We start from the raw sequence: 24684 nt of genomic DNA on the forward strand, positions 1-24684 counted from the left end.
AAAGCATGATGATCAGTGTCACAGGGTCCAGCTGGTGGCCAGATGCTAGTGGCATCCCCCAGGGACAGATCCTGCAGTCTGTACTGCTTCGTGTCTTCAGCAGCAATTCAGACTAGGGACAGAAAGTGCTCCCAGCAAGTTTACAGATGATACCAAATGCTGGGTCCTGGAGAGGCTGGAGAAATGGGCTGATAGTTACCCCATGATGATCAATTAAGGCACAGGCAAAGCCCTACACCTGGGACAGAACAACCCCATGCACCATTATGGTCTGGAAGGCAATTGTTTAGAAAGTAAACTGCAAAAATGGACCTGGGCGTCCTGGTGGACACATGGACCCTCATGGAGGTGTAGACTAAGAGCACCCTGAGCTGCATTAGCAAAATTTTAGTCAGCAGGGATGGGAGCAATCATTTCCGTCTCTTTCATGCTTGTGAGACCACACCTGGAGCAGTGTATCCAGTTTTGGAGGTCCTTGATACAAGAGGGACACAGACATGCTGGAGTGAGTCCAGCCAAGGCCACCAAGCTGGTCAAGGGCTGGAGCACAGGACACACAAGGAGAGGCGGAGGGAATTGGGTCCACTGGAGAAGAGTCACCTTTGGGGAGACCATGCTGTCTGGGCCCTGATTGCACTGCCAGGCTCTGCAGCCTCTTCCCCCTCTCCCCCAAGGATCTGGCTGCCTGCATTGAAGGTCAGCTCTTGATATTGCACTATGATGAGCCTCATCTCTTCTCCCCTCCCATGCTCCCCTCTGCCTGCTGGCTCAGGAGCTGCATTTAAGCTCACAGCTTTGTCTTGGGTCCTCACCTCAGCTTCACAGAAAGTCAGCCTGTGCCTGACTTTGTAACCTACTGGTCCTGATTTTGCCTTGCTGACTTTCCCTCCTGTCTTGTTCCTGAACCTGTCTTGTAACTACAGACTTGTCCCAGCAGGTCACCTCAATTTGGAAAGACCTTGCTTGCCATCACTACAGCCCACGTGGTGTCGTGAGCAGTGTGCATGGGAAGGCAAGCTGGGAGGTGTCTGCCTCATTGCCATCCTGTAGAAGTGGCTGTCTGACAGCATATGCTTGGAAACCCAGGTGATTAATTTAATTTTTTTAAACACAAATCCCCAGAAGTAACAAATGCTGATCACTATTCAACTCTTAGATTAACCCATTAGTCTTGCAGATCGACTGATCAGTTGCTCCTGCAGATACCTCATGCCACCAGTTCCTGGGACTAGCACAGAGGGATGTCCCTGTCCCAGGGCTCACCAACCCACCAGCTCCATTAGCCAGAAGGCACCTTGCTGACACTTCAGCTAGAGCTGCTATGAAATTACGTGTGTTCAACATACATGTTTTAAAGCTACTCTCTCCTGTCTTAAGTTGTACCAGATTTCTCAGTAGTACATCTGCAGGCAAGGATTTAGAACTGTCAATCTCCATACTAACTCCCACAGAGCCCATATAGCCAGTGTCAGGTGAGATATGGGCCACTGTGCTTTAAAATACAGTTAAACATGAGGATCTCAGTATTTTCTACCTCCTGGCAGTTGATGTAGCAGAGTTTTCTGATGGTCATATAAAAAATACATGTCAAACACATCCTGCCTTTTTGTTTCTTATTCAGAAAAAAACCTACAAAGCTTTGTAATTTGCCTTAGCAAAGATATAATTGCCTTAATATATATCTTCACAAGGTCCTCCATAAGTATACACGGAGATGGCTGCAAACCTCACGGCACATGTTCACTGCAGACATCTCTCCATGTGGACAGGTGGCAACATGACCTTCTCCGCATTCACGTCACCAAGGTGGCCTCCCCCAGCTACAGAGAGAATTAAGTCTACAACATCCACTACCTCCTGCCCTCCAGCCCAGGGACCAACACTGCCAGCATCCCTAGCCCAGGGCCAGAGCAAGGCAGTGCAGTGGAAGAAGGGAGTGGGGAGGGTAAGAGTGTCCTACTCTGGTGCAAAGGCAACCACAACACTAAGATGCACAACATAGTGAACCCTCTGCAAGACACATGAAGTCTTTTGTGCTAATCAGCACCAGAAAAGCCTCAGATAAGGACTGCTTTGGCTTGGGTAGCCAGAGCAAAGCAGAGATGGAGACCAACTAGAGAACCTCAAAACCACTGCCAACAACCATGATCAGCAGTGAAGAAAATGTGACCTGACAAGATTTCAGGACTTGGATTGCTTAGACAAGAAAAAACATGCCAAGGACAAGTATATGTGTCTACAACTATGCAATAGACAGCGAAGGAAGGGAAAGAAGTAAAGAAGTTTGCCATGTCCATTTGGACAGAGTAGATCAGGTACACATACATAAATGCAAAAATATAGATAGTTTCCCATTTTTTGCTTTAATTTTTAATCAGCAACAAATACAAAGCATTTAAGTATTACTCTTTAGTATTTATCTTATAATAAGAAATGCCTTTGTTGTATTTAGGTGGGGTCATGAACAAGACTTCCAAAATACTCGAGAATTCATCTAAAGTCTCAGCTCGATTTTGCCAGACCCAAGGCTTGCAAAAACGAACTTATTACAAAAGACACTGAAATTTGTGTGATTTGTATAAGTTTCATGTCTCAGCCCTGTTTGTACTCTGCAGCGTGGGGCTTTATGTCTGCCGATGGGATGAGTAGAACTGCAAAAACTACTGGGGACTTTTGAAACCAAACCAATAAATAAAACCACCAGGGTTTTGAAATGTATGTTGCAACTTATTCCCTGTAACAACTACTGCTTTCCTGCTTTCAGTACTCTGTTGGGTCTGCACTATCAGGCTTAACGTCTTTTTGATTGCTTAAATGTTAAACTATAAAACTGAGCTTTACTACACAGGAGTCAAGCTAATTGCTTAAATATGAACCGTTATTACAGATAAGAAAAAAAATTACCAAAGCAGTAGCTGACAATCATGTATCACGAATGGTTTAGTTTACTGATGGGACTACAGTACCTAAAAATTACATGGGAAAAAACAAAAAGAAGCTCCACTTGATCCAACAGCAAGACTCCATTGGTGCTTCTGAAATAAGTCTGCATCAGTAAAACATGTGAAGAATAATCCATTCAAAATTTTTATTACATTTGGGCTTGTGTTATTCTTTATGAAATGCAGGAAGGGCCTAAAAACATGTTCTTAATTTACTTTATACTGCCTTAAACATTGTTTTGTATCAGATGGGTCCTGTTTGACCTCCTTGGGTCTCTCTCCCTTACAGAGAGAACTTCCATTAAATGTATGTCAAAACTCTCAACTACTGGCTTACCAGAATGAAGGAGAGATTTGTTTTATCTTATGAGGAGAGGTCCTTACTACTCATTACTGAAGATAAGCAGGATAAAAAAGTAACATAAATCACAACTTCCTTAATGCATTGTTTAAATATTTCCCAGCAGGGTTACTGAATTTTCACCTTCTGACTTGAGAAGGGTCAATATTTCACTGTTTATCTAGCTATCAGAAATGTTGCAAAACCAGACAGGACACACCTAAGGACAACACAAGTGAAAGTAAATCCAGTAGAAACAAGTCACACTCCTACAGTCAAGACATCTAAATACAGTTAAAAAGCAGTTAAATATAAAATAGTTAAACACTAATTAAAAATAGGCTAGATTTTGTTCATCTCTGCAGCATGATTAAAAAAAACCAAGACAAAACAAACATGCTAGTCATTGCTTTGCCTTTAATTGAAAACATTTCCAAGCCTTCTTGTCCCAGGCTGTGTGATATTGCCTGCCCTCTCAGAAGCTTAACACATCTCTTCAGATTAATCTTTTGTGGATGAACCAACACTCACTCCCACACTGAGAAACAACTATCTGAATCCCATTCAATTAATGCAAAATCTTCTGAAAAATGCCAGGGCCTGCCTCCACAGCTATTATCTCAGTTCTTACACCAAACATTTTGAGTAAGTTTTTGTCTTGATAAATCTCTCATTCATGGAAACCAGATTTAACTGACTCGGTCTCTTCCTCCTCTTCCTACTCTTTCTTTCAGGCTTTTCCCCTCCTGACAGATGATCAACAAGGTAAATTATTCCTTCGGTCACGTAGGTGTATATTGCCATTACCTTCAGATTATGTCCCTGCCTTCAGTGCAGTTGCACTGACAAAATTGGCTGGATTCAGCAGTGGTTTCTGAGGAGGGAAGGAGCACTGGCCCCCAGTGCTGCGGTGAGGTAGGGCGACCCACAGCCCACGGCGCTGGCTCACAGAGTTCCATGGTGAGGCCAACACAAGAGACCAAGTTTCACAGCAGAACTGCACTCTGACAGGCTTTTTGTAGCATTTCCAAAAGATGAAAAACTAGGATGACCTGCCTCTGAATTGGAGGTTGCTGAATGCCTCAACTAACAGCGAGTACAAGGGAAGTCTAAGACATAAATCACAATGCCCAAAGCCACTACCTGTACACCTGACATAGCAGGAGAGATCGCAGTGCGGTGTGGCTTATGTACTGCCTCCTCTGTGGTGAGCGAGCAAGCGATGAGACAAGTGAGAGATACTGCAAGGAGCACTGGCAAAAGCCTTCACCGGTTCTCTGTCCCCGGGGACCTGAGCTCTCGCTGCAGCCTGCTCGACATCACTCAGGTGACAGGGCTGTTGTTATGAGCCACCATGCAGAGATGTCATTCTTCCCCAGTAGTCTGAATACAGGCTTGTTGAGGAGAACACTTCCCAGGACATGAGAGACTCCATGCATGCGTATATGATTAAACAATAATTTCTGGATAGGGCTCCAGAAAATACAGGATCTACCTGCTTGCCTCAGTTACTGTGATGAAGAAGAAGCAAACTAGTACATCCTTTACTATTGTCCCCCAGTAACAAGGGAATGGTAGTACAGGCCATTTAGAGATTACCGGTTTGTGAATCATCTTCAGTGGTATTCTGAATTTTCAATTTTTTTTAATGTCACTTCCATATGAGCCGTATCTGTTTTACTTTCCTTCCTGCCAGACGTACTTTCCTCTGTTTCAACCTTCTTTAAATTCACTCAGAAGGGTGAACATGAAGCACTCCATGCATAGGCTGCTGTTACTTTTTGCAGCTGGTTGTCTACGGGAGGTATCAACAGTACAGGAAAAACCTACAGAATTGAATCTTTCAATGCAATAACATGGTATGAATTCCCCAGCTTAAAATGTGAAAAAGCTGATGAAACAGTGAAACAGCATTTCACCCTCACAAAATGTACTGTGGGGGAGAAGCGTGTCTGGATGGATTAGCAGTGACGGAGAGGTCTGCCATCCGGTGGCTTTTTTCCTTACTGCTGAACAGCTACAGCAGCTTTGATCCACGATGCCTGCTAATTTGGGTTTGTGCCTTCAGCTTTGTTGTTGCTGTACAAAAGTGGGATAAGAACAGGGATCTGGCATTGTCTCCACATATCCAAATTCTCTGTGGTTGCAGGTCTGTGTCATGTTATTGGGTTTTTATATGTTATTATATATTTCTGGGTCTTTGCCTGAAAAAACTTCATTACATACAAAAGCACAGATGTCTGTTTCCCCCTTGTCAGCACAATATTGCTCCCAACACTGAAGGGGGGGCAGTTTTCAGACGAGGCTCCTCATAGCTGTAAACTGTTAGCTTTAAATTAAATAAAAATGCATTTAATTTTTAAAATTGCAATTGTGTTTGTGCTGTAGAAAAGAAACCTTGTGTTCAGATGGACACATGGGAAGTTGTTAGGCATTCCCATTTCCCGTAATACCAGCAGCGTGTGGGAAGTGCAGAGTCAGCTGCTCCAAAACACCACCAGCAGATAAAAAGCCCATTTGTCTCCAGGAAGTGCAGTAAGAAGGTGGGGAGACATCCTGCTGCAAACATGTCAGGTCTGTGAAGTTTTCTTTTAAATAATTCACTGTACAAAACTGTTTTCCATTAACTGCTGGGTTTAGGTTAGCATTGTTCCTCTTGGTTGCTGTTTGCATGTTTTCCATTCTACAATGGCGTGTTTAGACAACAGATAAATACAGACAAATTGCAAGTCAAACAAACTTCAAGTCAGATCAACTGTAATGGATGTAATTGAAGGATGTTTCTCTTTGATTTTTCTTGTTGACGGTAGCTATGGAAAAGCAACCTGGAGCCCGTAAGTAGTAGGATTTCTTTTGACTATCACAGACCTTTTTTATTATTTTGGAATAGAAAAATCACCTTTTGAATGTGCCTTTCTCCATTGGCTATGTGGTCAGCCCAAGTCAAAAGTTTAGACAAACTAAAACTAGGGGAGATTAATTGTGCATAAAGCACCAGCTCATCTCACAAGCTACACTGTGGCTTTATGCTAGCACGACTGGGAGGCAATCCTTTCCAGAGCATATGACAGCATGACTGCGCCTGCTAGCACAAATGCCTGCACTAGTACTGAAATGATGCCATGGGTTTTAGTCATGGATCTGAAAACTTTTTAATGGCATGCATCACACACTGTGCTGGCCTGACATCTGGCTGTAAATACCGATTTTAGGCTGTCTGGAGTGTTATGGGAATATACTGAATGTTGACACAACTGGAGCTTCAGAGGCAACTGCAGGACCAGAAGGTCTGAGCTATGCAGGTAGGCACTAATTCAGTTTTTCATCCCTATTACGGATCCTGGTCTCTTGATGTCAGTCATTGCCACATGAGCAGATTTTTTCACAATCAACAAATATCCTACTTGCCATGTAAGTTTATGTAGGGAATAGAGCTGCCTTTGAGATGATATTCAAGACCATCACAGAGAAAATGCAAGGTCTGCTGGGTGCACCCTAGCCCTGCCATCAAGCCTGCTTTTCTCTCTCCCTTAAGAGGGTTTCCCTCATGACCTAAGTTTCTGAACATTTCCCCATTATAGTCCTAAATTAAAAGGAACTAAATCTGGGACTAATCCATCCAAAGGTTTAGGATTAAAATAAGAAGACCTGCCTTTTAATCTGCACACTATAGATCTACCCTCTGTATTTGAAAACATGTCTTTTATTTCATCTGTGTATTGATTTCTAGGGCACCTACCCTTCAGCAAAATTGGTCAATTCTATCATTGGTTCTCTCTAGCTAGATTCAGAAGGATTCAAAATGTCAGCCTAGTCATAGTGACTGTTAGAACAACTTGTTTACAATTTTAAAAACGAAACGAAAAGTCACGCACCTTGTATTGTAGGAGTTGCTGCCTCACAGAAGATTGCAGAAAAAGATTTGAATAACATGGCAAAGTACCGAGCCAAGATTTTAAAAGTTGGCAACATCAAGTGTGTTGATCCAGCTGTGATTGCTGGTATTATTTCTCGAGAGTCACATGCGGGGACAGTGCTGCAGGATGGCTGGGGTGACTACGGAAATGCATTTGGTTTAATGCAGGTATGGTCAGCCTTCTCAAAAACACAAACCTCATCCTTCTTTTGAAGTAGAAAGTCAGAAGAGCAGCAGGAGACCCACTGAAAGGGAACCCCATAAACCTTTTCAGACAAGTTTTTGGCAGAATAAAGCTGACACTGACCTAGCTATCAGCTCCCAGCACCAGGGAAGGACCCCAAGGAGTGTCAGGGCATGGAGCAAACTGCCTTTGCACTGTGAAACCACTGCTTGCTTCCCAGCACTCTCTTGGGAATGAAGAGATTAATTGTTCCTATTTCATACTTTAGAAAACAAATCTTGTTTCAGAATACATTTTTTTTTTAATTAAGCACAGAGGTCTGTAGGCTGCAGCTATATACATTCAGGTTAATTACCCTTTATGCACCACAGGGGCCTGGATAGTAGGGGATCTTGCCTACATTCATGCCTCACTTGTTTGCCAACCTGCACGCTTATCCATACAATCCCTAAGCTTTTGCTGCATGCATTGGGATCCACTTTTGTAACAGCTCCAGCCCCCTCAGACTTCTGCTTTACTACCCCATGGTGGAGGAGAATGAAGGAGAAAGAAAGGAAAAAAATGGAGCAGAGATTGGGGGGAAATCCCTAGAGGAAACAGGGTTTTCCCACCCTTGGTGCAGCTGGGGAGAGAGGAGCAGTCGCCTTGCAGCTGGAAAAGTTTAAGCAGCAGTAAGTCTGCTTTTTGCACCCTGTCACCTTTACAGCAGCAGCTATGTTGGTTTTTTAAGGCTCTGACACACAAGGAGGTGGGGCAGGCATTCCTCTTCAGTGTCCCAACAGTCTGCTGTTCACGCATCCACTTGCTTCTTCTCTATACAATTACAAAAGAGGTAAAACATGAGATTAAAAATCAAAATAAATACAAGCATCCTGTAAGCAATGAAGAGCTCTGGATAAATAGTGGGGTTTCTGGTGTGCTGATATTGCTGTCTCACTTTCAGGTTGACAAAAGGTACCATAGGATTGTTGGGTTATGGGACAGTGAAGAGCACTTAGCACAAGGCACAGAGATTTTATGCTCGATGATACAGGAAATACAGAAGAAATTCCCAAGTTGGACAAAGGAACAACAGCTCAAAGGTAGAATTTTGTAATCTTTAAAACACTTCACACACATAAAAGTCAAGCACGACAACACTGCAAAGCCGAGCACTTCAGAAAGCTAAACACATCTCAGTCCCTCTGTTCATTTTATTGAGGTGTGGAATAATATTCCATAATACTTGCTAAAAGGAATAGAGGAATAATGTTTGGTTAACTTTCTAGCAGGCTTCCTGAAAACTTGGCGGATACCATGACATTTATCAGCTGCAAGGAGTAAGGGTGGATTCTTCCCCTTGTCTCTCTGTTTTATTTGGTTTGTATTTCTATACCCACCTACAAAAAGCTACTATCCTGGCAACTCTGAAGGAGGAATACATTACTTTTGAAAAATGTATGGTCCTCTCTGGAGGAAACATGGTGATATTCATGAGCACTGGTTACAGCTGAGGCAGTCATTATGGTTGGGTCCCTTTATTCCAACTACAATACAAATATGTCTGAGGTTATTAATGCACGTAGGCATGAAGGAATATGCAGAGAAGAAACAGTCATACAACTGAAGATGTTAACATTAGCCAAATATATCAAGGGAACAATGATCACCAAGTCTGGATGTAACGGAGGAATTTATGATTTTTTCACAAAGTTAAAACACAAAAGGAACACCTCCGTGACAAAAATAGCTGGAGATGGTAACACAAAGACCAGAAATACTGGTGAAAAGAGAAGTCCAAACTAAAGCAATGCATTTGAGTTGTATTTTTTGTTTGTTTGCTTATTTACTGATGAAGTATCACCTCTGTTTATGTGTTTCTTTCATTTCAGGTGGGATCTCAGCATATAATGCAGGACCCAACAATGTCCAGAGCTACAACAGAGTGGATATTGGCACAACACACAATGACTATGCCAATGATGTGGTTGCAAGAGCCCAGTTTTTTAAAAGAAATGGATACTGAGATACCTGAGCAATGATTAGGTTTGTGTCACTGATTGCATACATTGTTTCTAATTAAGAAAATCTTGGATTTCTCCCCCAGAAACAGTAAGAAAGGGAGAAGATAATGAAGCCAGAAACAAGTATAAGCTTTCGATTTTTTTTTTAATTTTGGCCAAGGCTAAAAAAATAACTGTCAAAGATAACACTACTGATCATCCAAGCTGTAACCTATCTTTTATCATTTATTTTTTTATCCCACTTCACAAGAAAATTTAAGCAGAGTTTTCACCTGTGCTCACAGTTTCGCAAGCAGCAGATTAATGCAGCAAGAAAATTATAACACTGCTTAACAAGATTTTATCTGCCTTAGATTTTATCTGTCAATACATGTGTCTAAGCAGTACAAAATTGATTGTTAACAATTTGCAATTTTGGAACTGAATATTTGCAATAAATACCATATACGTTAATCTACCAGAAAAGCACATCACTGTGTGTCATATACTTTTGGTATAATTTCTCTTAACTTTGGTGCTGTGACGTCACGAGGACAGCCAGGCAGCAGAGCAGGCTGCTCAGAGAGGCTGAGCTGTCCCTGTCCTCAGAGGTTTTGGACAAAGCCCTGAGCAACCTGGTCTGATCACAGCTCTGGCCCTGCATTGAGCAGGAGGTTGGACTACAGACCTGTGAGGTACTTTCCAACCTGAATTTTGCCATCATCTTAAGTTGCTGCTTGTTCCCCACACAGAAAGGCAGCATCTCTTACCTGTGCTTCATGAAGATTTACATGAAGCATTTACAGTGCTCCATTAATGAAAGGCTCTGGACACACACTGTGTTTGTGCACCCTGTTGGTTCAGGTTTTAGAGAGCAAATCTTCAGAGAACTTATGTTTATGCAGAAAAGGTTTGGGAGAGCAGATGGACTGTATGACAGCTGTGACCTCGGAGGAAATACCATTTCAGAAACACACAAACTTACACATATATTAACAATTTTAAGAAAATGCAATTTTCTTTTTCACTAAAACTGCCAGCTTATCAATTAAAGACAGCTGTAAACAGCTCTATTGTAGCTAAATCTTGCTCAGGAAGAGGTACAAAAGCATCTTCCCTTCTCTGTACTTGGGAAGCAATTATTAGCTCTGCTCTGACTTAAGTAGTTTATCACACACTTTTTATGTTGTGCACAGTACCAGGCAAGCTTGTTCGTTAACACATTCATCCCCGTTTACATTGCAGTACTTTTGAAAGTTGTAGTGTCTGCACAGTGTAATGAATATAAGATCCATATTCATAGCCAGACTGAGTATGACGGAGCTGGCAGTGCTCCCTCTGTTGAAGATTTACCAGGCTGCCATGCTCTATACACAAATCCTGAGTGTGTTGGCCAGCCTGAATGATCCTGGCTTTGGTGCTCTGGGCCACCAAGCCTGGTACAAGTCTTTTATTTGCTATCCCTCAGCAACGCAACCCATTTGCCTAATTTTCTGGGCCCTAGTACTTGTGCCATTTCTTTTAAGCATGCCCTGTACCTTGGATGCACTACACACATCCTTCAAAAGGCCTGAAATTTCAGCTTGCACTAAGTACTTCCCTTGGGAACATGATCAACACCACACAGACACTGCTGTTATAACACACTGCATCACACGACACTATGCAGATGCTGGAAGGAAGAAGGGAGAGAAGAAAAAGCAACAATCACTTATCTGCTTCACTTTTTCCTTGCTATTCCATTTACTTCAGACTGACACCAGTATTTTCTGTGTCCTTCAAACTACAGACTGTAGTTTGTTGAGAAATGGATATTTTTCAGTTCAATTTCATGTTTCTGCCTTCAGCCTACCCATAGGAGCCTCTATACTCTACAATGCTACTACCACAGCCTAGCCTCTTTTTCTTCTGCACATGGTGTCTGCAGCTTCTATGTCCCTCTACCAGTATGTCCATTCATTTGGACTCCTACTGGTGTTTACTCTTCTCTGCAAGCATGCAGAAAAGATAAACATTGATTTTCAGTGGTTGTATCCCTCAGATCTTCTCACAACATACAGTCATTAAGATTAACTCCTCTACTCTGTGTCTAGTGTGGGAGCAGTTTACAGTGTATTAAACTATGGAACTTATGCTTGCTGGAATGCAAACTACTTTATCACTTGATACAGCAGCAGCTTCCTAACTTTGGCCACAATTCTTAAAACTGTAAATAAAAATATGCATGCAATACTATTCAATTTGTCAGTAAAAGGTACTATTTTATAAGCTTGAAGCCCATAAATAGTAACTTGCATCAAAGAGGTATGCTTCAGGGTCTCCAGATTTCTAGTTTGCAATTTTAGAACAGGAAAAGCATCAACTTTCACATAGACTGCAGCTCTTAAGTTATTATTATTAAACATTTAGGACCAAGAAATATGTATGAAGTGAGATAGCATGTTTCCTGCAAGAAAAATTATAGAACCTACCAAGATGTGAATCATTCCTCTTGTTACTCCCAAATAGGAAGTTCAGGTACTTTTTAAGCTACAGAGGCAGTCAGATGACAGACTGTTTGACAAGGAACAAGCATGAGATCTGGATGACCAAGGTAAGACACCCCCACACCTGCCTCAAGCAAATGACAGTCTCGGTGGATAGCGAGTTGATTCTCGTGTAACTGCTAAGCAGAGGGCTTTTCAATTCCAGCTCCTTCCTTTGTGCAGTAAAGGTAAAGTCATGCACCAGCATCGTAAACCTTTACTGTTAGCTGTGAAATGTCCTCACCATCATTAGTCAAATCTATTCTACTTCTCTGCTTAACTGACTAATTACAAAGTTCTCTAATAGCTAACCATAAACTGCAGTAATCTAGCCACAAAATTAAAACATGAGGGCAGAAAGACTATCATTCATTTAATATTTCAGGCAAATATTAACAACACCGACTTTTATATTTGTGCACATGCAATCCTTCTTTAAGCATCAGTGCCACCTCCACCATTTGTACCAGACAGGGTAAAAATTAAGCTTACATTTAATACACAAACTCTTAAGTAAGGATTTAAATGATTTATTTTATAAATCCAACCACCACATCTTATGGTTTAATTTCTTTCTGCCCCGCGGGTTTCAGATGCCGTCTAATGACAAGCTCTCCCTTGCTCGTAAGAAAGGTGTCTGACATTTCCTCTTCTGTTGGCAACCCATAAGGTAGTTTCAGTGGCTGTATTCTAAAGGCAAAAGAGTTTGCTTAGTGAAGTCCTGTGACTAGAAGAGAGTTACATCAAGTGTTACAAATTAAACAAACAGTTAACAAACCTTATCAGATGTTTAACAACTTTCAGTTTGGAATTCACAGAAGGGATATTTTTGTGCAGTATGGGCTGATGCGCCTATATAAAGGATAGAATAGGTTTTACAAATGCATTGCCAAACCCCAAATCTCTGTTCATTGAACTTTTCACACTATCAGTAAAAATGTAAACTGTATTTGCAAATATAAGATTTAGAGAAATGTCACCAAGAACATACATAAAAATACAAAATCAAAACTTGATCAAACTCTTGATTCCAGTAAAATGACAAATTCAGCTTTACTCCCATTACATTATCAATATATTAAAATTTCTCCTGTTAAAAATACTGTAAATGTAAATACAGTAGTTTAGGGGTAAGACTGCTTGCTTCAGTTAAATTGATCAAGCAAACATTGGTTCTCTGTAATATAACACTGACTAGACAAGTTTTTACACTCTGTAGTTGATCTAAAAAATTCAGATAAACACATCTTTGACACAAACTCTTAAGAGTCCGCTGGAAAAATTATCATCCCTTTTGGATTTGGAAGCCTTCTCATTAAAAAATTAGTCTTATTTCCCTACCTGCAATATCTGAATAATATAAGCCACAGAGAAAACTGAATTAAATTAATTTACAAATCTATTTTTATTATTTTAGCAGCATTCTCAAGGTGAGGTTCTCCTCAGGCATGCATAGCAATACCATACAGTGATATTCTGAGTTCCCACTAAAGGGGCATTTACTATTAATGTTCCTCTCAGCTCTTGATAACACATCATTGATTTCTCAACTACACTTATAGCAGCTGTAAAGCAATCTGAGTTTCGTGACTGCAAAACTGAGGTCCTTAAAAAAAACCACCACCTTAATTCTACCGTATGTTTCTACATTTCTGATGTACACAATAAAGAACAACAATCTTACTTTATCCAGCCCAAGATCATGTATTATCTTCTTTTCCCAATATGGGCGACCAACTACACATTTTATTCTAGTAATGATGTGGATTTTGTGGGGCTGCTCAGGGTCACCTCCATACTTTTCATGATCTCCAGGCCGTGGTTGAAATACCTAGAATAAGAAATTCACAAAACCAGAGGGTTTTTTTCTTCTCTGAATTATTACAGTTAACAAAATAAATCTCTAAAACATACTTAAACCTTAGTGAAAATTTTTACATGTTTAACTATCTTTCTTTTCAGAAGGTCAAAGCACTAGCAACTGACCTCAAATTTACCTGTTATAACATTAAGTCAAACATATTTTTATAATGGTTTGCCCTTTTGAGTTTGGCTGTACAACTGCATAGAAATATGCGGACAACACTATACCAGCACAGCACTTAATTCACATTCACACTGAAGAATGTCTGCTTAGCCTTAGAATGTTAAGTTTTGCCCCTGACTTTAATGATTTTAAGGAAAAGAGTCAGCTGACACTAGATGGTAACTTGCAAAAAGATAAGATAAAAAAATGTACGATGTAAAAATGTACAATATAAGTCCAACTTCCCATCTCTTTAGTTTTACTTATATATTTAATGGAAGGGACCCATAAGGATCATCTAGTCCAACTGCCTGATCACTTCAGGGCTGAACAAATGTTAAAGCATGTTATTAAGGGCATTGTCCAAATGCCTCTTAAACACTGACAAGTTTGGGGCACCAACTACCTCTCTAGGAAGCCTGTTCCAGGGTTTGACAACCCTCTCAGTAAAGAAATGCTTCCAAAAGTCCAGTCTGAACCTCCTCTGGTACAGCTTTGAACCTTTCTCACACATCCTGTCCCTGGATCCCAGGGAGAAGAGCTCAGCACCTCACTCTCCATTTCCCCTCAGGGAGCTGCAGAGAACAATGAGGTCACCCCTCAGCCTCCTTTTCTCTAAACTAGACAAGATCAAAGTCCTTATCTGCTCCTCACAGGGCATGTCTTCCAGTCCTTTCACTGGCTTGGTTGCCGTCCTCTGGATGTGCTCAAGGACCTTTAACATCCTTCTGAAATTGTGGGGCCCAGAACTGCACACAGCACGCAGGGTGAGGCCACCCCAGTGCTGAATAGAGCAGAACAATCCCCTCTTTTGCCTGGCTGGTTATGCTGTGTTTGACGCACCCCAGGGTGTTGTTTGTTCCCTTGGCTGCTAGGGCTCACTGCTGGCTCACACTGAGCCAGCTACCGACCAGCACCCCCAGATCCCTTTCTGCTGGGCTGCTATCCAGACACTCTGCTCTCCATTTATACTTGTTCCCAGCATTACTCTGTCCCAAGTGCAGAACCTGACATTTTTTCTTGTTATATTTCATGCCACTGACGATTGTCCAATGCTCCAAACTATCTAGATCCCTCTGCAAGGACTCTTGTCCCTCAAGAGAGTCAACAGCACCTCCCAGTTTGGTATCATCAGCAAACTTGTTAATGGTGCATTCAGCTCCTGCATCCAGGCCACTGGATACTGAACAGCACTGACCCTAGAATTGAGCCCGGAGGAACACTGCTGGTGACCAGTCGCCAGCCAGCTATGGCCTCACTCCTTACAACCCTTTAGGCTCTGCCCATCAGCCAGCTCTTCACCCACCGCATCGCGAACCTGCTCATCATCCCATAGTCTCTAGAAATCTGTCATGCCACAGGAAGCACAGAATTAAGTAGGCTAATACTTATTCTTCCAGTTTCTTAGCTACCGAAGCACATACCGAGTCTGGAATTCTCGACCTGGTAAAGAGACAACGAACCCACACTGCTGATGCCATCCTCTCCGTCCTCTTGCCCAGCACCTGTGAAGGGAGCAGGCCATCACTCACCGAGACTTTCCTCACAGCTCTTCATACTCGCAAACAGACTACACCGCCACCCCAACTCGGAGCGGGTGAGAACACATCCCGCGCTTATTTACACCTCTCAGTGGTCGAAGAACCGACTGTGCCGGCACCGGGCGCCCACAGGTTCCCCCGCCTTTCCCAGGGCCGCGCTCTCCCCTCACGGGAGGCACCCAGCGGGCCCCTCGCACCACCCGTGACACCGACCCCCTCAGCGGAGAAGCGCCAGCACCAGAGCTGCGTCACTCCCGAACCAAACCCCAGCCCGGGCCACCACCTTCCAAGCGGCGACATGCCCCAAACCTCCCCTGCCCGCCGCGGCCGCCATTCCGGTTCGGAAACTTCCGGCGGGGCACCAACTCCACAGCACTTCGGTTCCGCGCCGGCGGAAGGAGGAGGGTGAGGCACAGTCCGCCTTCTCTCCTCCGCTTCAGTTTCTGCTCCCTTGGTGGCGGGTGAGGTGGCGTGCATGCGCGGCGTCCCCTGTCTGTCCGTCCTTCTGTCTGTCCACCCCCCCCCCCCCCGCCGGCTCCCGGCGCTGACGGAGGCGTGGGCTGCCCGGTGCTGGTCCCCGCTGCGGCGCTCATGTCGCGGGTGGGGGGCGATGGCACCGCCGCGCTGGAGCGGGCCGGGGCGGAAGCGGTGAAGCGGGCGGTGGAGCTGGATCTGGCGTCTCGGTTCCAGGAGTCACTGGTGTGCTACCAGGAGGGCATCGACCTCCTGCTGCAGGTGGTGAAAGGTACCGAGCGAGGGGCGACGGCCGTTTACCACAGCTGTAGCGGCGGTTAGTTGTTAAACACCCCCCGGGCTTGTCGGAGGCCGCCATCCGGGGGTGGTTTTGAGAAGACACGAGCCGGTCCCCCGTCGCCTCACGGGGAGAGGGAGGGGAAAGCTGGTGGTCTCTCCCCGGGAACTCGGGGGGGACCGGGCAGGGCTCAGCTGCCCGCGCTTCCCCCGCTTCGAGGGGAACTGGCCAGTGTGCTTTTGCTTCGCAGCCACGAAAGATGAGGCAAAAAAGCACCGTTACCGGCAGAAAATATCCGAGTACATGACCAGGGCTGAAGACATTAAAAAGAACACTGAAAAAGAGAAACGAGGTATGGAGCTGCGATGTACCCTTCTGCATTTAAGTAACTGTTGTTATGTGAACGCTTTATGGGTGAGGCAGTTAACCTAGGAATTATGTCATGATCTTCTCAGAGGGCAAATACCATAAGCAAATCAGGATAGAGGAAAATGCAACGGGTTTCAGCTATGAAAAGCTTTTCCAAGAGTACCTTACTGAGGTTGTTTCTGAAGTCTGGGTGGAGGACCCATACATAAGGAGTGTTTATCAGGCAAGTAGATATTCGGTGTGATACAGATGTAACTACTAAAAAAATTCCACGTTGCTGAATTAAATAAAACTTTTACAGTTGTATAACTTCCTGCGATTCTGCGAGATGCTAGTTAAGGGGCCGTGCAAAGTGAAAACAATCTACCTCCTCACTTCCTGTGATGAAGTAAGTGTCTAGATTTTGGGTTCTGTTTTCTTGTGCTCATGTGACACCATGTGCAAATAAATACCCACACACGCTTATTTTTACGTATAGATTTATTCTTAATAGTATTCGTTAGTCAGAGTCTCTGACACCTTCAGCAGAAAACACAGATGAGCAAAATAATGATAGTTGAACATAAGTAATTTCATAAGTTCAGAGTTTCCTAATAACTAAAGAATTACTGGTAAGCAGGATCTTTAAACGGAAAAGATATTTTTGTGAAAGCTTCGCTGTGGAAAATGTCATAAAAACAAAAACATCTGTTGAAATAACATTTTTTTTCCCACCTCTTCCAACAGCTGTATATAGTTGTCATTTTAGAGGCTTTGATGAGGTAAACCCTCTCAAACTGTCACTGCATTTATTTTAGCTCAAATATTAACACATACCTAGTTTCAAGGGGCCTAGAGTGATCTTTTCCTCCATATCCTTTAGCAAGGGTACTTGTAATCTGTCTGCTTTTTATCTGGTCTTCAGAAATGCAGTCTACCTTCATCTAAGTGACTTTTGTTGGGTTTAACTTATTACTAAAAAGATTTTGTTGGTGAGTTTAAGAAGAAGTGACCAAAAGTAGAATATGTATATATATGGTAAAAAAACCCCTTGCTGCGTTATTTTTACTTTTAACAGGGCAGTGGGAGGAGTCAACAGATAAATGGCTTGGAAGAAATACAAAAATCATTGAGGAATTATGGAGTAACACTGAATTTTGAATTTTCATCTTCAATACATGATCGAGAAATTAGGTGGGTGATATAAAAAATAAGTGAATGCCAGTTATTTGAAATCAAACCACTTTAGCCTAACTTTTGAGACAATTTGTGATTACAGATGTGGTTAACAAAGTGGAAGGCAGTGGCCCTCACTCAGTAAAATTAGCCCTCAGCAGTTTCATGTGTTCTGTGAACATAATAGTATATGTCGCTGTACAGAACAGTGTCTTCCATGGTTCATACAGGTATTGGTGACACTGGGAAATAACTGTGATTGAAACAAGGAGCTTGTGCATCCTGTGGATATAATTATTTTTTTTTTATTCGACATACTCATGGTTTTCACATTTGTTCATTTTTAAAACAGATTCAACAATGGATGGATGATTAAGATTGGAAGGGGTCTTGATTATTTTAAGAAACCACAGGCAAGAATGTTTTGATCTCTTCAATTAATTTATACTGTAGAAGAGCTCATTCTATGCTCACCATGTCAATTCTGTTAATTTCTGCAGGGTCGTTTCAGCATTGGATACTGTGACTTTGACTTGCGACCTTGTCATGAAACAACAGTGGACATCTTTCATACTAAACATACAAAGAAAATGTGATCAGATATGACTGCTTTTAATGAGTGGTTTTATAAGCATAAAAATCTAAGACTAGAAGATGCTGCTTGAGTCCAGCTGTACACCCTCAGAAGCAATTCTTCTAAGTACTTAGTCCACACAGCTTTTATAATCCATAGATTTAAGAATAGTTGAGACTTCTGAGAAAACACAACTGTACAATTCCACCACTGTACTTCTCTAATAATATTAATTAATACAGTCCATATCTATATTTGATCTTGATTTCTTAACAGACCCTCAATACTGTCTCTCAGAGGCCTCTTTACTGTCATTTCTATTTTCACTATTAATTTTGTCTTGGGCAAATTTATTTCTTTATATCTTTAATTGACCACTTGATAAACATTGGAAGCTGGGCTGCTTCATGTCCTCTTTTATAAGCAGCCATATTTATTTCCTTTAATTCCTGTATTCTAGTCATGACTACTGTTCTGCTGTGTTTTACTCAATCCCATAATACCTAATTTCACAGACTTTACTAGTAAACCCAGATCTAACATTCAGTTTTCCAACCTCCTTGAGCACAAGCATTGTAGTGTTCAATGTACAGACATTTTAGGGTTGTCTTGCATGTCTCTGCTTGATGAATTTTTTTGCTGGAAGGGATGCAAACAACTCTGTTCTTTTCCATGTCAATCCTGTATGTTCTTTTATTCTGTAATGTATGGTCATATACCTGATTTCCATCCTTTATGTCCAGCATGGAAAGGTGGTATGATCCTCTCCCAATCTTTTTCCCTGACTTGCCAGTTTAATGTCATTACAGCTAGTTATACCAGTCTGAACTGCAGTAAGCTATTTCCCTGCTACTAAGATAGTGCCCTAAAAAAAAAAAAAAAAATTATTTTTAAATTCTTTCAGAAGTGGGATACCCTGAAACTTTCTTGTTAATAATGATTCCAACAAATATGCTAATTGGAAAAAAGGCAGAGTCTTTTCTTGTCTTCCCTTCATCTTCTGGAAAGGGGAAGGTATCACCTGAGATGCAGCTGCTTTTTCTCCTAGTTTGAAAGTTCTTGACCATTGTCGGCAAGAATCCAGCAAAGTTGTATATTCTGACATGAACCTCTTTTGCAGGTCCGATCAAAATCTTTTCAGCCTCAGGACTGATAGGTGACTTACATTTTCTGCATCTTGTAATAAAGTATGCCTCCATATTCTAGTAGCATGTACATTGCTAGAAATTTTTCTCCTATGTTTCTTCTTCCTGATGGCTGGTATATTCTATTATCTCATTTCATTCTTTATTCTTCTTTCACCTTCTATCATCTAATGCTGCTATTCTTAGTCTTGTCTCTAATACAACAAATCTATTCCACAGCTATCAGTAAGAAACAGCTGGTGTTTGCCTTGTTTTCTGGGTGACAATTTGCCAGTGGTCTGCCTGTTTTATCCTTTTGCATAATCGTGCCTCAGCTTTTCAGTGTTACATCAGCAAAAAGAGTAACATACGTGCTACAGAAGCTGTATGTTACCTGTTGGTCCTCCCAGACATTCCATAGAAGCTTCCTGGCTTGCTGCTGTGTTACTTGGGTTCTGATCACTGTCAACAGTTTTATTCAGTTGTGTATAATATATGCCTTTTTTTAATGGGAATAAAGGTTATTTTTTATTATTTGTAGTTTTAGTCATCTGTTTGAATTCTTCTCTGCACTACGTAGGGTAATTCAAAGAAGCTGGGTAATGCCTTACAGATTTTTGGGAGAAGGTTCACTGTAAATACAGTAAGCTTCCCAGATGTGAAGTTTTGTATCTTTTAACCTAGTCCAGCAATTTCAAAAATACAGGAGCAAAATAAAAAGCCACCTTAACTATTTTAGGTCAATTTTATAGTATTTAAGTGGAAGTCAAAAATCTTCATGCTTTCTGCATCTTGTAATACAATATGCCTCTCTGTTCTAGTAGCGAGCCTCTGTGATGTGGTCCTCTACAAATACCACAAGAGGTAAGCATGGTCTTCCCTCCCTTCCCTATTCATTGCTAGAACTTTTTCTCTGTTTTCTAATTAGACTATAATTCACTAGCTAAGACTGCAGCTTTCCTTGCAGATCTCGTGGATATGCAATATGTGTACAAGTAAGTCTAGTGATATACCAGCTGGCTATGCACTGCAGTCTTTTACCTGATCTCTGAGTAAGTCCTTTCACTGTCAGCAGGAGCACCATCTATGAAGAGGAATAGGCATCAATGAATGGAAAAAAAAAAAAAATCAAGAGGAATCTAAGAGTACGGTTTCCACAGTCATTTTACTGACTCCGGGGCCTGTTCTATGCTGTCACTCATGTAGTCAGTTTATTTTACTACCATGCTTGGTACAGTGAAGGCAGAGAGACAGTCACCAGCACTCTTCAAGGCAGGAAGTGCAACCAGAAACTGGGGGGACATCCCTCTCCACACAGCTCAGGGGCTGAGACCTGGCCTTTGAGCTACTATCTGCAAGGAATGGCATGCAGGTGGGGGGATCCGATATGGCAGCACAGCGGCAGTTTTCCACCTACCCCATCTCATCTCTGTCTGCCATTTGTACCTTCTCTGCCTCAGAGCTGGTTTGGGAAGCTGCCACCATTTTCCCTGTTTTAAGCAACGATGATGGATGTCAGCATGGAGTGACACAGGGCTGCAGCCTACTGCAGTGGCTTACATCCTACAGTTTGGAAACTGTGGATGCAGGTACTGTTAAATCTAATTGCGCATAGGTAACATGAAGCAAAAGTACAAGATTAAACAGTCTGAATGACTAATAAGAGAATAATTCAACTTGTAGAAAATAATGCTTTAATTTTGTTCTCAATAAATTAAATAAAAAAGCAGAAGTTTAACTTACATTTTCGAAATGCACGTCACATTAACATTATCATATTCTCACATAGCAGATTCCACCTGCTGTGCAACTCATCATCTTGTGGACACACTCTCAGCAACGCTGTTGCTAGTGCACTGGTTTCATTCGGGCAAAACTTACTGCCGGTAAGGCTCTTCATCAGTTCACTGCACAGGGCTGGTGGCAGCCACTGCTCTGGCAGATCAATGTTACAGACTTCAATCCTTCCATGCTTTATGTCCATATCTACTTTAATGTCAAGAGCAGAATCTTTATAGACTATGTTAAAACAAGTGCTAATGCTGAACTTTGGTGTCTTTCCATACACCCATTCCCAGGTTTGTAGTTCTTCAGTTTTATTACTAATTCCAGGAAGCAGAGTCTCATCAGCTGGATTTATTAAGGTGATATGATGATCTATTTGGTGTTGTGTAGCATATTCTTCAGCAATGGCATCCAGGAGAATCTCATAAGTTAAACTAGGATCCTCTTCAAAGAGATTTTTCACTGAGGCAGGCACACTAGGAGTTGCATTGCTTTTTATCCCTTTATAAGGACTCTTTAGCACAGAAGATAAAACAAACTTATCTGCATTACAGAGTAAGGTACAGTGGTGATAAGCAGTTCTACTTCCCAGCTTTGCAGCAGTACCTGAGATTTTGTATTGCCTGTCTAGCAAGATGTTGTATCTCTCAGTGACATGCACATCTAACTGGGGGCACAAGGCCTTCAGTGCTTTCACAACCAGTTTCAGGTTTTCCATTCGTTCGTATTTTCTTCTGGTTGTAAAGAAAGACAAATTTATATTGCCTAAGTCATGGTAAACTGTTCCTCCTCCACTTCTTCTCCTGGCTAGTTTTATATTTTTTTGCCTCAGTAGCCTGAGGTTGCATTCCTGCCAGGGATTCTGATGTCTCCCTATTACCACAGCAGGGGAATTTCTCCAAAGGAAAAGGATCTGCTGGTTCTCTAAATCCATGTGGTCATGGATCCAGTCTTCCACAGCTAGATTTTGGTAAACATCATTAGAAACAGACTGGATAATGAGGCCCCCACTAGTTGTCCTTCTGAAGCCAGCTTTTGCAGTCCTGAGGATGCAAGATAGCTGAAGGCAGTTCTTTAATGATGACTGGAGTACCATATTTTTAACAACTGGACAGTAGATGGATGGAACGCTTAATCTGGTAAAGCAACCTGCTATTGTGACAGAATTGAAATGCTAGTGGCAGTCATGATGGAGTCATCCTCTTCCCAAAGTAGCAATCCTCCTGAGTTGATGAGTTACAAGGCGTGTTTCTTCTTTTCAAACCCTGATGTGTGCTTAACATAAAAGATGGGGTTGTCAAAGTAGCTTCTCCTTGCAGTCTTTGGTGGCTAAAAGACCAAAGGAAAAAATGGAATTAAACTGTGTGGTTTCCCCTCACTCAGTACCATCCTTCTAATGGAATTTTACTTTATGTATTTCGCTAAACCTAATTTGAGCAGTCCAATTAGTTTTGTTCGTTTTTTTTTTTTGTTTGGTTTTTTTTTTTTTTTTGTTGTTGTTGTTTGTTGTTTTGTTGTGGTTTTTTTTTTCTTTTTATTCATCTGCTAAGAAAAAAAAAAAAAGGCGCAAAAATTCAATGAGCTTGTTGAGCCAGTGCCTAGCCAGCCAGGCGCAGCGCCCTGGGGAGAGGCGAAGCAAAGCCCCGCAGTTACCGGAGACGGCGCCACCCGCCGCCGCCCCGGCCGCCATTTCGCTCTTAGCACAGGCGTTCCCCCATCCCCCGCAGCTCCCCTCGGCGGCCACCCCTCGCCGTGACGGCAGCCCGCCCGGCAACAGGCCCCGTCCCTCCCCCGCGCGGCTACACCGAGGCGATGCGCGCGTGGGTCGGTACTCACGGCGGTGAGGCGCGGGCCCGTCGGCGCTTTCCGGTTCCCGAGGTCAGAGGGGCCCGGGGGCGGGCGGTCCCGGCGTCCCTGGGGGAGGGTGGGGCGGGGCGGGAGGGCGGAAAGGCCGCGGCGCGGGGGGGTGAGAGCGGCGGGCGGGTGGCAGCGCGGGTGCAGGTGAGGTGCATAATGGTCAGCTGCTGTGCGGGTAAGAATCTTCAGCTTGGTAAAAAAAACCCAAACCCAAAACAAACAAACCAACACCCCCCCCCCCCCCCCCCCCCCCACACACACACACACAAAAAAAACAACAAACACCCCCCCCCAACTCACAACACCAAGCCTCCTGTGGCGAGTTTGTAAAATGGTAAGTGGTATTAAAGGAAGTAGGTCGGTGTTGATCTTCAGCTGCCTCTGCCCACGCGCTAACGGCGAATTGTTGGTTCATGCCAAGGAGGGAGGGATGCGCAACGGATAAAACGGACGATGCTTGGTGCGAGCCCCAGCTGTGCAGCTCTTGGCCACGGGGTGCTAGAAGCTTGCATGAGTTCAGAGGGTGACTGAACATGTTAACAGCAAAGTGGAGAGACTTGTGAAATACATAGAAACTATCCATGGTATTCGTGAAGATACAGAAACGTTGATAGCGTAATTCATTAACAAGCTGGAAGTGATCAAAGACAATGTAATTAAAGATGTATTGCATGCAGCAGATTGTCGTCTGATGTGCACTGATTTAAGCCCCTCCTTAAAGTCTGCCAGACCTTAGCTATAACTCTTCTTCAAGATCTATTGTCTGTATTTAAGCTTACACTGTGCAACAGCGTTCAATGGTAGTAGTTGAAGTTTTTGTCCACAGTAGTTTCTATATGGGCAGATATGTGCTCTATTATCTCTTGCTGGTGTATGTGTATTCATAAAGGATACATTGCATGTTTTTATCTTTCATTCCGCCTTAATATTGGAGTCCCAAGACATGAAGGAATTGTAAAGAAAAAGGTTGGTACAGCAGGTTGTCACATAGGCTATTCCTCTTGAACAGTTACAGGGAAGTATTTTTATTCTTCCTAATTCTAGGAATAGGTGGCTTGGGAAGAAAACACCAAATTGGTATCCTTATTCAGATGAAACAGTGAAATTACTTAAGGAAGGAGTTTGGCTGTGGGTATGTAATTGGGTATTCATGCATTTGCTTTACCAATAAAGAAAACTGTTTATGATGGGGCCTCTATTGCCTTTACTGTCTATCTGAAGAACCAGTACTAGGACAGCTATATTATCTAAAAGGTGAAGGAGAAAAGAAGATGGATGAGGGTGAAGACTTCTGAAATTAAAGATGTAAGCTTGGGGTTGCTTCCTCCTGAAGAACTGGATCATTAAGAGCATGACAGTTCCTTACCAAACTCTCAGAATGAATGTGTGGGTGTAGTAGGGCAAGCAAGAAGTAAGAAACCATCACTGCATGTGTGCTGGTGGTGATTAGTGAGAAACAGATTAAAAGGAGCCTGATGTGATGTGTGCGCTTGGCACGTAGTGTCACATTAAAAAAAAGGAAAAAAGTTGGGAATTGTTTTAAGCAGTTTGAAATGGGCATAACTTGTTGCTAAATTAGACTGGTGATAACTTTTCACTGAGGTGAACTATTC

At 42.5% G+C, this 24684-nt stretch overlaps 4 protein-coding genes across 13 annotated transcripts; 2 read left to right on the forward strand and 2 right to left on the reverse strand.

Annotated features, from left to right (window-relative positions):
• The first annotated feature begins 5690 nt into the window (after window positions 1-5690).
• Window positions 5691-12163, forward strand: LOC104360020 (lysozyme g). Its single transcript, XM_033004941.2, has 5 exons — window positions 5691-5856; window positions 6495-6584; window positions 7170-7366; window positions 8326-8464; window positions 9254-12163. Exons 1-5 carry the CDS (start codon window positions 5850-5852, stop codon window positions 9385-9387), a joined length of 567 nt encoding a protein of 188 aa, XP_032860832.1. The 5' UTR covers window positions 5691-5849; the 3' UTR covers window positions 9388-12163.
• A 240-nt stretch (window positions 12164-12403) lies between these two features.
• Window positions 12404-15842, reverse strand: MRPL30 (mitochondrial ribosomal protein L30). Of its 5 annotated transcripts, none has more exons than XM_033004946.2 (5): window positions 15740-15842; window positions 15340-15420; window positions 13574-13720; window positions 12668-12741; window positions 12404-12579 (listed from the first exon to the last, which is right to left on the reverse strand). In XM_033004946.2, exons 1-5 carry the CDS (start codon window positions 15788-15790, stop codon window positions 12447-12449), a joined length of 486 nt encoding a protein of 161 aa, XP_032860837.1. In that variant the 5' UTR covers window positions 15791-15842; the 3' UTR covers window positions 12404-12446. The 5 variants fall into 5 exon arrangements, with proteins under 5 accessions (XP_032860837.1, XP_032860838.1, XP_032860835.1 ...); XM_033004947.2 differs by having other exon boundaries at window positions 15770-15807; XM_033004944.2 differs by having other exon boundaries at window positions 15695-15800.
• Window positions 15837-19969, forward strand: MITD1 (microtubule interacting and trafficking domain containing 1). Of its 5 annotated transcripts, none has more exons than XM_033004942.2 (7): window positions 15837-15917; window positions 16458-16559; window positions 16663-16799; window positions 16878-16964; window positions 17634-17749; window positions 18084-18144; window positions 18232-19969. In XM_033004942.2, exons 2-7 carry the CDS (start codon window positions 16511-16513, stop codon window positions 18325-18327), a joined length of 546 nt encoding a protein of 181 aa, XP_032860833.1. In that variant the 5' UTR covers window positions 15837-15917; window positions 16458-16510; the 3' UTR covers window positions 18328-19969. The 5 variants fall into 5 exon arrangements, with proteins under 5 accessions (XP_032860833.1, XP_032860834.2, XP_042661882.1 ...); XM_033004943.2 differs by lacking the exon at window positions 15837-15917 and adding an exon at window positions 16037-16246; XM_042805948.1 differs by lacking the exon at window positions 15837-15917 and adding an exon at window positions 16037-16201.
• Window positions 19589-23265, reverse strand: LIPT1 (lipoyltransferase 1). Of its 2 annotated transcripts, XM_042805947.1 has the most exons (3): window positions 23051-23265; window positions 21173-22543; window positions 19589-20513 (listed from the first exon to the last, which is right to left on the reverse strand). In XM_042805947.1, exon 2 carries the CDS (start codon window positions 22308-22310, stop codon window positions 21189-21191), a length of 1122 nt encoding a protein of 373 aa, XP_042661881.1. In that variant the 5' UTR covers window positions 22311-22543; window positions 23051-23265; the 3' UTR covers window positions 19589-20513; window positions 21173-21188. The 2 variants fall into 2 exon arrangements, with proteins under 2 accessions (XP_042661881.1, XP_042661880.1); XM_042805946.1 differs by having other exon boundaries at window positions 19589-22543; window positions 23051-23263.
• Between the last annotated feature and the right edge of the window lie 1419 nt (window positions 23266-24684).

This window comes from Tyto alba, unplaced genomic scaffold (assembly GCF_018691265.1).
Source record: "Tyto alba isolate M040663 unplaced genomic scaffold, T.alba_DEE_v4.0 Super-Scaffold_45, whole genome shotgun sequence".
Lineage (NCBI taxonomy): Eukaryota > Metazoa > Chordata > Aves > Strigiformes > Tytonidae > Tyto > Tyto alba.